Below are 12634 nucleotides of genomic sequence, written 5' to 3'. Positions count from 1 at the left end.
ATGACACTCTCATTTCGGGTGCTGCCTCTCGCTTGGCTTATGGCCTTCGAGATGCTTGGGTGACTGACGTGGGAGACATGGATGATGAGGAGTGGAGCGACGCTTTGGAGGGTTGTACCTTAGTCTCCCCTAGGGCGGCCGACCGCCTTACGCAGGTGTACATTGTCCATAGGGCATACTTGTCTCTGGACAGATTGGCTAAATTTGACCCTTCCTGTGACCCCACGTGCTCTCGGTGCCGACTAGCGGTTGGCACGTTTGCCCAATTATTGTGGCAGTGCCCCAGTATCCACGAGTTCTGGGAACAGGTAGTGAAGTTTCTCCATGACCGGATGGGTGCTCCCGTGACGTTGGATGCTAAGATTTGCCTGCTAGGTATACTCCCTGACGGAGACATGGACAAACACACAATAAAATTTCTGCAGGAGACGTTGTTTAGCGCACGTAAATTGATCGCTCGAATGTGGATCCAGTCTCCAACCCCCCCCCCCCCCAAGTTGGCCTTGTGGATTACAGAGGTTAATAGCTCTCTCCCCTACAAAAAGATTATCTACAGGTCTCTCTCAAAAAATTAGCATATTGTGATAAAGTTCATTATTTTCTGTAATGTACTGATAAACAGACTTTCATATATTTTAGATTCATTACACACAACTGAAGTAGTGCAAGCCTTTTATTGTTTTAATATTGATGATTTTGGCATACAGCTCATGAAAAACCAAAATTCCTACCTCAAAAAATTAGCATATCATGAAAAGGTTCTCTAAACGAGCTATTAACCTAATTATCTGAATCAACTAATTAACTCTAAACACCTGCAAAAGATTCCTGAGGCTTTTAAAAACTCCCAGCCTGGTTCATTACTCAAAACAGCAATCATGAGTAAGACTGCCGACCTGACTGCTGTCCAGAAGGCCATCATTGACACCCTCAAGCAAGAGGGTAAGACACAGAAAGAAATTTCTGAATGAACAGGCTGTTCCCAGAGTGCTGTATCAAGGCACCTCAGTGGGAAGTCTGTGGGAAGGAAAAAGTGTGGCAGAAAACGCTGCACAACGAGAAGAGGTGACCGGACTCTGAGGAAGATTGTGGAGAAGGACCGATTCCAGACCTTGGGGGACCTGCGGAAGCAGTGGACTGAGTCTGGAGTACAAACATCTAAAGCCACCGTGTACAGGCGTGTGCAGGAAATGGGCTACAGGTGCCGCATTCCCCAGGTCAAGCCACTTTTGAACCAGAAACAGCAGCAGAAGCGCCTGACCTGGGCTACAGAGAAGCAGCACTGGACTGTTGCTCAGTGGTCCAAAGTACTTTTTTCGGATGAAAGCAAATTTTGCATGTCATTCGGAAATCAAGGTGCCAGAGTCTGGAGGAAGACTGGGGAGAGGGAAATGCCAAAATGAATGAAGTCCAGTGTCAAGTACCCACAGTCAGTGATGGTCTGGAGTGCCATGTCAGCTGCTGGTGTTGGTCCACTGTGTTTTATCAAGGGCAGGGTCAATGCAGCTAGCTATCAGGAGATTTTGGAGCACTTCATGCTTCCATCTGCTGAAAAGCTTTATGGAGATGAAGATTTCATTTTTCAGCACGACCTGGCACCTGCTCACAGTGCCAAAACCACTGGTAAATGGTTTACTGACCATGGTATTACTGTGCTCAATTGGCCTGCCAACTCGCCTGACCTGAACCCCATAGAGAATCTGTGGGATGTTGTGAAGAGGAAGTTGAGAGACACAAGACCCAACACTCTGGATGAGCTCAAGGCCGCTATCGAAGCATCCTGGGCCTCCATAACACCTCAGCAGTGCCACAGGCTGATTGCCTCCATGCCACGCCGCATTGAAGCAGTCATTTCTGCAAAAGGATTTCCAACCAAGTATTGAGTGCATAACTGAACATAATTATTTGAAGGTTGACTTTTTTTGTATAAAAAACACTTTTTTTTATTGGTCGGATGAAATATGCTAATTTTTTGAGATAGGAATTTTGGTTTTTCATGAGCTGTATGCCAAAATCATCAATATTAAAACAATAAAAGGCTTGCACTACTTCAGTTGTGTGTAATGAATCTAAAATATATGAAAATCTAATGTTTATCAGTACATTACAGAAAATAATTATCACAATATGCTAATTTTTTGAGAGGGACCTGTATATGCACCGTGGGTGCCCAACTCGGTATCACAAGATTCGGGATAGGTGGCTTCAAACTGACTCCACATGTGACTCCTCTCCGCCCCCTCCATGAGCTGCCGTGGTTAATTTTCCCCCTTTTTGTTATGGGTCCCCTGATGTTCTGCCCCCTAGATGCAGTGTTTCTCTTATTGCAGCACAGCTGTGTCCCACTCCACTCCCTCGGTCTAGTCTTCTCTCTCACACGTACAATCCTAGCCCGGGCTACTGTTTATTACTCTGATGCAGTGATGCTCTATGTCATTTTCCAATATATGCTCCACTCTTGTTGTATTTTACATTTCGTTATGCTGTATGTTTTACGTTTATTGTGAATATGCCACTGAATGTTCTATTTCACACCTTGTGTTGATGTTCCCATGATCTCCTTTTTTTTGTATGTGTGCATAAACGTTTGTTTAATAAAACGTTTGTTTTTCAAAAAAAAAAAACAGACAGTCACCATAAATACAACGGTAATGATTCACTAACAGAAACCTGCAATGTGTATAGTCAGCCAACACGAGATGAGCAAAAGCAATCAAGGACAAGATAAGACACCAAATTGAAAAGCAACACAATTATGCTACAGCATATCTGATAAAGCCACTCTGGCACAACCAGATACTGCTTGCTCCTTTCTTTCAGGTTGTAGCATGCAAATGCACATATATCTGCAATTAAAGTAGTTGTAAAGGCAGAAAGTTTACCTTCCTGCATTCTATGCAGGAAGGTAAAAAACCTTCTGCACAAAGCTTCCCCACAGTCCCCCCCTAAAAAAATAATGAAAAAAACAAACCTTTACAATCACTTTAAAGGGATTGAATAGGCACAGTTTTTATTTTTAAAAACAAATAAACATGTCATACTTAATCTGCTCAGTGCAGTGGTTTTGCACAGTGAGCCTCCAACAAAACACCCCAGAGAGAGGGCCTGCGTCCACCCCAAAATCTGTCAGGGAAGGGGGGGGGAGAGAGAGACGTTTACTCACCATACCGGAAACACAGGCGGGCGCCATCTCATGACAGAACCCCAACGCCACTGGAGTAGGGGGGCTGTGGGCCAAATAGCAACGCTGCCACATAAGCCTAGACCCTGTCGTGTGCATCCTGGCGAGACGTTTAACTTGCGGGGCCAGTCCCCGTCCAGTGGGACTCTGGGTCGTGGCCGACCCAGAGCAAAGCTAAGGCCTGCATGCGCTCGATGGTAAAACTGGGGTGCCCACTGGATATGGGGGTCCAGTCTGTCGCCCAGCCCGGCATAATTGCTTGACGATCTCACAGGAAAAACATTCCAGAGAAAAAAAAAAGACTAGCTAAAAAAAAATCTACATAAAAAAAATTACTTCCATGCCAGGACCAAAGATCCCAGCAAGGAACTAGGTCCTTACTCCTGACTAGGCAGATTAAAACTGACATCCTATGCAGGAAAAGAGAGGGTGTACCCTCCGGGACTGCCCATAGGCGTAGCCAGATTTTTTTTTCTGCCTAGTGTCCTACTCCTGTAGGGGGCAGTATAACCCTACTGATATGGATCAGAGAGAACTGCGTCCGTCAATGAACGATAGAGAAAAAAAGGTTTTCAAATACACTTTAATTCCATACCAAGCATTCAACCACCCATTTCTCCCTAGAACTTACCGATTTTGCAATTTCTTCCAATGCTGGCATTGCTGATATTACACAATGCACCAATTATAGTGCCACTGCCGATCAAAACATTCTCATGCAGAATGCTGCCATGGCCACGACTGACCTCTGACCCTCTGTAAATATTGTGACGGGAGTGTGTATAATCATGTTTATCTTGGTCAGTGAAGTTCATTTCAGGAGTTATAGGGTGTAGCCAACGACACAGAATATCCGAAGTTACAGCTTCATACATAGACAAGTTGGAGACACGAGCACCATACTCTTCCTGAGTCACGTGAAGATGGATCTGATTTCCCAAGATCTGCATGTGTGCAAAAACATAGGTAAATAATCTAAAATCAAACAAACACAAAAGACAAACATTCACAAAATAAAGTGGAGGAAAAACTGGATTTTTGTAAGAACTTACTGTAAAATCCTTTTCTCTTAAGTTCATCAACAGACGCAGCTCCTTATCTTCATGACTCATAGGGTTATGGCTCCTCCTTCCAAGAATAGGCACTAGACAGGAAAAAAAACGTAACCACGCCTATGAGGGCTGTCCTTGGAGGCATAACCCCTCAGACTCTGCTATCATCAAACAGTTTAGTTGAAAGCAGTGTTTAGAAGACAAAAACCCCATACCTCAGAAGCAGAGGGGAGGGTGCTGCGTCTGACGATGAACTTCAGAGAAATGGATTTTACAGTAAGTTCTTACAAAAATCCAGTTTTCTCTATCATTTGACAGACGCAGCTCCTTATCATCATGACTCATAGGGATGTCCCAAAGCAGTAAAATCATGAGGGGTGGGAAACAATGCAGAAACAAAACGTAAGTCCCCAATGGCTAAAGTTAGCCAACCAGGTAACATGGAGCTCAAAGTGGGGATAAAAGGTTTTAGGGATACTAGTCCCCCAGATGTGTAAACTGGAGGATGCGTCTTCCAAAATTGGTACGTACCAAATGGCCACGTGGGACCGGGGAGCCTCCGCAACCTGTAAACCACTACATACCAAAAAAAAAAAAATTGGGAATTATAGACAATCACCTCAGAACTGGAAGGCTCAATTCTGGTATACAACTGCAGAAACAAACTTTTATTAGTAGCACAATATGAGACAATAAAAATCATATGCTAACGTGCAGCAGATGATGAAGACCTGGCAACCTGCTGTTGCAGCAATTGACACACACGCTCACACATACACACGTCAGAGGGCCCCATCCATTCACTCGACACCACTGCCACCAAGTCCCATTAGTCAAGATTTCCCAATAGCTGAAATCTCAAATTGATGCGGATAAAAGGACACTGTCTTCATGTAATTAGGACATTTAGGGCAGCATGGAGGAAGCATAAAGGTTATTGAAATCAGCCATCTAGACATCTAGCACAATGATGAAGAAATAAATCCTGTCCCTCCTGTATGAACAGGAATAGTCCATATGACAGGGTGAGGTGGAAGACTGCAATGATGCACGTGATGGGGTATGACACCCAGTATCTAGGGGCTCATTGACATTGATGCAAACCTCGGAAGAGATGTGCTGATAGATATCCCTAGGTCACTCAATGAGGGACCCAAGAAAGTCCTCTTGAAGATGATTTTAACTTGTAAACAAAAAGTGTCAAAAATAGGCTTGGGGCTTAAATGGTTAATAAATGTTGAATGTTTAATGGGATTACGCTATGGACCTTCTCTATTTTTTATATACATCACACGGAGTACATCAAAAGTAAGGAACGAAAAAGAGAGAGGATAAGACCCCCCCCCCCCCCTCCTTAATTTGAAGAGCAGAGATAATAAGGATTACATCTTATGCTGTTATGTACATATGAACAAGGTGAGCGGTCTATAGTCTCTTAGGTGTTCAACACCGAATATCTTCACAAGACCCACCACTCGAGCACTTTATCCATCCATCCAGCCACTATATTGACAGTCACATCCCCTCTCTGCATTGATTTTTGTGTGCACCGGCAATTAGACAGAGCACGGTGATATGTGAAGTGTCTGCATCATTGTACCACAGAGCACAGCCAAATTCTATGACTTTTTTAGCATTTCAATTGCATAGCTAAGAATTGAGACAATATCAGCTTTTAAGCTTGTCCTTGCCATTTGATTATTTATGCTATCAGCTGGAATTTGGATAATATTAATTGCCTAATGCTAATACGCTACACATTTAGAATCACTTGTTTCATTCAAGCAAATTTATTTGGTGCATTGTTTAGTTTTTATATGCACACGCAATTGTTCACATTTAGTGGTATTTTTTTAATCACCCTATCCACCTGTATGCTACTTACTACCAATTATCGGAGAATCGTGTTTGTTTTATGTGCACATTTTACTTAATTATTCACTACTATGCTCATTTAGGATTAGATATGGCCATCTCTCGATTTTATTGATCCACCTACACGTCATTTAATTCTTTATCATGCTCAGCACGAGCACCTTTGCTTTTTTGCATATTTATTCTTACTGTTTGAAATAGCTCTATCAGTTAATATTTATGTGGTTTATGTGCTGGTTTATTTATAGATTAATATTGTTTGTGGTTTCACTTCTATTTTTCTACCGGATATATTAGCATTTTAGACCTTCGCGCAGCACCTTGTCTATATTTATTGAGATATCAAGACCGGCGAGGCCAGTCTGGAGCCACTAGAATGACCGGAATCCCTTCTGCCTGAATCCTGCACAGGAGCCGTGGCAGAAGTTTGAGAGGGCTGGAACGAATCAGTCAGCCCACCTTAGAATGCTGGCTACTTAACAAGCGACCAGGACACTTCTTGTGCCCCCTTGGTGGTTGACAGACCACAGCCGTGGCATTGTCCGAAATAATTTGTACCAGACACCCCTGAAGACAATTGTCCAATGAACCAGACAAAGTCTGATCGTTCAGAGTTCCAGTACACTAATCAGCAGTCTGGGCTCTGCCAGAGTCCAGACCCCCCTGAGCACGTCTGTGTTGAGGACGCCCCCCCATCCAGACAGGCTGGCATCCGTGGAGAAAACCGTCCAGTACAGGAGAAGGTTTTCCCCTGTCGCAATGCCAGAGAGCGAAGCCACCTCTAGTGACCATGGATCCTTGATCCATTTCACCAGAATCTCTTTATATATCTTGTGTGGAACTGTGCATACAGACCGCCTCGAGGGTGAACACCATCAGGCCCAGTATTCGCATGCAAGCCTGGAGGGATGACCGTCTGCTGAACAACAGAAGCTGAATTGCCTCCTGCAATGTCTGGAGTTTTTCCCAAGGAAGAAACACTCTGGCAGAGGCTGAGTCCAGAGTCAGACCCAGATAGTCCAGTTTTTGTGGACAGAACCAAAGCAGACTGCTGAATGTTCAGGATTCCACCAAACTCCCCCCAGAGTTCGCAGAGCAATCTCCAGTAGGCCATCAATGCAGTCGGAGACTCTGCTCGCAGAAGAAGATCGTTCAGGTACCCCAGTACCGCGATCCTTCGCTGACTCAAACAAACAATGCCAGCACCGGGGCAACACTCCTGTGAAAACCCGAGGTGCGGAGGCGAGACCAAAAGGTCAGCGCCACAAACGTATAATGCTCCTCATCCACGGCAAAACAGAGGAAGCACTGGCGACCAGCACATATTAGAATGTGCAAGTAGGAGTCCTGTGAATGGACTCCATGTGGAACGTCTGTACTCACACAAACCAGCTTAGCGCCTTGAGGTCCAGAATTGGACCTACCTTGCCTTCCTTCCTGGGGACTGTAAAGAGGTTTGAGTAAAAACCCCTGAAAATGTTCCCAAGTCGGAACCATCACCCCTTGAAATAACAAGTCTTGCAATGCCCCAAAGAGACCCCGGAAGGGATCTGGGGACAAGTGCAGGTTTGAAGGAAAAAGCAGAGTTAGACGTACCGGTAATTCCTTTTCCTGAGAGTCTTTTAGGACAGCCCATGAGACCTAGGGCTCCTCCTACCAGAACAGGAAACAGGTTAACCCCACAAGATATAAAGGCGGTCCTCTAGTCCTCCCCCTTCAGTATTTTTCGAGAACCGTAGGATGTTCCTGTAAAACATATGCATAATACATAATACAAGACATCACCATGTGGGAATCCGGCTGTCCCAGAAGACTCTCAGAAAAGGAGTTACCAGTAAGTCTAACTCAGCTTTTCTCAAGTCATCTTCCAGGACAGCCCATGAGACAATGAGCCAGAATTTACCTGTCTAGGAGGGATCACTGCCTGGAGCACCTTTCGACCAACTGCCTGCTCCTGGGAAGAGAGGAGGTCCAGGCGATAAAGGTCAAAAAATTAGACCATGTGGCTGCCTTACATATTTGTTCAGATGAAGCGCCAACCCTTTCAGCCCTGGACGTGGACAAGGCTCTTGTTGAATGCGCGTTGACAAAAGGTGGAGAAACATTCCAAACTCTATAGGCTTCAGCAATTATCTGCTCTATTCAACCGGCTATGGTGGCCTTAGAGGCTCCATTACCCTTGTGTGTCCAAGAAAAAATAACAAATAATGCCTCAGATTTCCTAAAGGTGCCAGAAGAACTCCAAAAAACTAAAATCTTGTTGTCTCTCATTCTTTGGGATATTGCAAAAGGTTGGTAGCACAATATCCTGTAATCTATGAAAGCAAGTGGCTACCTTTCGGAAAAATTCTGGATCAGTTTTTAATACCACTCTATAGTCAAAAATTGTGAGGAAAGGCTCCCTAACTGAGAGAACCTGCAATTTGCGGACCCTGCGACCTGACGTAACTGCAATCAGGAACGCAGTTTTTAGTGTGAGTAATTTTACTGACAAGTCCCTCAAGGGTTCGAAGGGAGCAGTCACTAAGGCCTGAAGGACTAGAGATAGGTCCCAAGTATGACATGATCTGACAACCATTGGTTTTGACCTGGCGATTGCCCTGAAAAACCTCACTATAACCAGCTTTTCCAAAAGGGAGTACTGGAGGAAAACACTAATGGCTGCAGGTAAGAGATAGACCCTAGTCGGCACCCTCTTGAAAAAAATTCCAGAAATGATGGAACATTGGGAGAAAATCTTTGTTTGTCAGACAACCAAGAGTTAAATTTCTTCCAAATTTTGTAGGATATAGCTCTTGTGACAGGCTTCACAGGGAACGAACTAGGGTATTTAGAACCTTGACTGAGAACCCCTGAGAGCTTAGTATCTGCTCCTCAGATACCACGCTGATAAGTTTAAAGGATCCTACTTGAGAATAAGATACCGGGCCCTGAGAGTCACACAAGGTTTTGAGGCTAGTGCCTGCAGGCGTGAAAATGGCCTTTTGGGCCAAAAGGGGGCTATCCAGGATCAATATGGGGTCATCCAGAAGAAGCGGACTTCAGGGTTTAGTCTGATAAGAGGGAAGGCATAGCAAAGGCTGAATGACCAAGGATTCGCAAAAGCGTCAATCCCTAGAGACTGGTCCCCTGGATTCAGGGAAAATTTCTCCGTTTTGCTGTTTGTTTGGGCTGCAAAAAGGTCCACCTCTGGGGAACTCCACCTGCTGGTAATTTCCTCAAAAATTTCTGGGTTGAGGGACCAATTGTACCGACACACCTGGTAGCGGCTGAGGTAATCTGCCAAACAATTGAGTCCCTTTTAGATGAAGTGCTGAAATGGAGACTAGATTCACCTAAGCCAAAGATAGAATCTTTTGGGCTGTGAACTGCAAGGTCCGAATTCTTGTACCTCCCTGTTTGTTGAGGCATTTTTGCAATGTTGTCGGACCGAATCTGCAAATGATGTCGTTTGACCTGTGCCTGAAAACCCTCTAAGGCTCTCTGCACTACCAGAAGCTCCCTTTGATTTGACAATGCTCTTGCTTCCATCGGGGACCATTCTCCCTGCGCTATCTCGTTTTGAAGATGGGCTTCCCATCCAAAAGAGCTTGCATCCATTGCTGTTCTCTGAGATATTGGCATGACCCATTCCAGCCCTCTTGTGAGGTGAAGAGGCGACCTCCACCACCACAGGGTTCTCTTTACTTTGGAGGGAATTCGTACCTTCAAGTCTAAAGAACTTGGAGACCCGTCCCAGTTCCTTAGATGGAATATTTGAAGAGGACGATGGCGGAACTGCGCCCAAGGCACAGCCGGAAAGCAAGAGCTCATAAAGGCCTACGGCTCTTGAGATATCTCTGAGCGAGATCTGCAAGGATGCCATCATATGAGCAGTTTTTGAAACTTTTTCCAGCGGAAGGAAAATCTTTTGATCCAGTGAGGAAATCTTGTACCCAAGATTGGTCACTCTTTGGGAAGGCTTCAGAGAAGACCTCTTTGTTGACTATCCAGCCTAGCGACTGAAGGAACTCCTGAACCGTCTAGAGATCCCTCTCTAGTTTCTGACACAAATCTGCCACTACTAGGAGGTTGTCCAGGTGGGGGATGATCATAATTGTTCCATCTTAACGGGGCCAATGCTTCCCCTAGGACCTTTGTAAAGATGCGTGGGGCGGAAGACAGCCCGAAGGGCATCGCTTGGAACTGAAAATGTCGGATCTCTGATCACAGGTTCAATGCTAACCGTAGAAACGGTTGGTATGCTGGGTGAATATGGGTGTGCAAGTAGGCATCCTTTAAATCCAGCGTTACCATAAAGCACCTGGGTAAAGCACATTTCTTATGGAAAATATTTATTCCATGCGAAAGTGTTAATATCTGATCGAGTAATTTAGAGAACGAAGGTTCAATATCAGGCAGTAATTTCCCGAGGGCGTCTTTATCACAAAGATGTGGGAGTAAAAACCCCTGCCCTGCTCTGCCCTTGAGACCGGGATCAAGATGTTCTGATCTACTAGGTCTCCTATCTGGAGACTCAAGGCAGTAGCCTTTAATCGATCTCTGGGCAGACTGGTGACTAAATCTCTCCGGCGGCCAGGAATTGAATTCCAGTCTGTGCCCTCTGGTCACCAGATCCAAAGTAAACGGGCTTGAAGTGATCCCCTTTCACTGTGGGAGGAAGGCCGTTAATATTCCTCCCACCCTGCGGCAGGAATCAATGCAGTTTGGCAGGCTGTTGAGGAGGGTTAAACAAGACCCCTCTACCTCTGCCTTTGTGGCCAGTCCAATGCTTTTGGGGTCTGGCCTCCTTCTCACACGGACCCTGCTGTTTGCCCCCCTGCCCTCAAAAAACTTCCGGGGAGTCGGGAGTTTTTCAGCCATACGTTCCAGAGCTTCTTGTAACCCGGGGCCAAAGAGATGGCCGCCTGTTGGGGTAAGACTACAGAGGCGCAATTTAGACAGTCTCCTGACCACGTTTTAAGCCAGAGACTTCTTCGGGCTGAATTAATCAAAGCCGAGGTCCTACCTGCCATCCTGACCGACTCAGCGGAGGAATCAGCCAGTAAACCTACTACCCGGAAAAGAAGTGGGAAAGATTTAATGATCTGATCCCTTGGTGTCCCGGCAGACAGGTGAGTCTGTATTTGTGAAAGACATAACTCAAGGTTTCTGGCTACACAAGTAGATGCTAAAGCTAGTTTAAGATCAATGCCTCCCAGGCCCTGAGCAACAAGATATCCCCTCTCTTATCCATGGGGTCTCTAAGCGTACCCATGTCATGAAAGGCTAGATCAATATTTTTGGAAATTTTGGCAAGTGGCGCGTCCAACTAAGGATACTTGTTTCACAGCAGCGCCGTGTCATCATCGAAAGGAAACCTCCTTTTCAGGCTGCAGGGGGAAAAAAATGGTTTTCTTTCAGGATTCTCCCATTCTAATCTATTTGTATCTAGAAGGGAGCTGTGCACGAAAACCCTGGCCTTTTTCTTATGCATTCCTTCATACATAAGATCATGTTTTGATAATTGAACCTCCTCCTTTTCAATTTCAAGTGTGACATAGACTGCCTTTAACAAATCATCCACATCTTTGAGTGACAACTTGTACCTAGAGCCCCTGACGGATGCCCTATCCTTAGGCTCTTCCCCCGATCCTGATTCCTCCTGTGATGAATGGGGAGATGCAGACTCCTCTACTGGAACCTCACATCCCGAACCCTGCGTTGGAGCTCCAGCCACAGTCCTATCTGAGGTCTGACTCAGAGTGGCAGTCTGCATTTTGTCAAAGGGATTTAAAGGAACTGAATGTAGAGGAAAGCTCATCTCTAACTGAAGTGAGCTTCCTTTGAGAGGATATAGCTGGGTCATCCTTCAATAAACTGTCTATGTATGTGCGGCAGACCACTTTACTTTACGCGGAGTTTAGCTTTGACCCGCAAACTGCACACTTCCTTTTCAATGGTTGCGCCTGGACCTTGTTCTGAGCCTTGGTTTAAAAAAGAACAAAAAAACAAAGTCTAGTTTGAGAATTGGACCACTTAAATCTACAAACACACCCCAGTGCAGGAGAGAGGAAAAAAAGCCCTTTCACTAAGCCCACACAGCTATGACGGAGGGGAAAAAAGCCCCACAGAATATGCAAGAGGGAAGATTCCCCAGGCTTACCTGAGAGGTGCTGGTGCCAGATACTGCGTCTGCTGCCTGAGCAGTTGCTGCAGGAGTCCATCCTGCTCTTTCAGTGTCTCCACAGCCTCTGCTGAGTGTTACACACAACACCAGCCGCCTAGCAGTCTCCTGTCCGCGCATTACAGAGACTGGAACTGGTATATCTGGCGCCCGCTGATGTCCCCACCGCGACCGGAAAGGACCTTGTCACTTCCTTAGGGCCAGCGTGGAACGCAGGAGCTCCGCCCCTTCCACCCTACACATGGAGTTGTACACAGAAAGAATCCCTGAATCAGCAATGCGCTTTTCACGGCCAGCCATGCTGCCTGCAAGGACCGCCCCCCCCCCCCCCCGGATAACACAGAGACTCTCTCCTGCTTC

At 45.6% G+C, this 12634-nt stretch overlaps 1 protein-coding gene across 1 annotated transcript in view; it reads right to left on the bottom strand.

The window, feature by feature from the left end:
• Positions 1-12634, bottom strand: part of EIF2B5 (eukaryotic translation initiation factor 2B subunit epsilon) — an 89256-nt gene that overhangs the window by 24136 nt on the left and 52486 nt on the right. Inside the window, exon 7 of the mRNA XM_082251679.1 lies at positions 3813-4125. Coding sequence (XP_082107805.1) covers positions 3813-4125 — 313 coding nt within the window. The remainder of the gene's footprint in view (positions 1-3812; positions 4126-12634) is intronic.

Source organism: Pelophylax lessonae, assembly GCF_965119305.1.
Source record: "Pelophylax lessonae genome assembly, chromosome: 3".
NCBI lineage: Eukaryota > Metazoa > Chordata > Amphibia > Anura > Ranidae > Pelophylax > Pelophylax lessonae.
The sequence above is the reverse complement of the archived record's forward strand: the minus strand, read 5'-3'. Positions and strand labels throughout refer to the sequence as shown.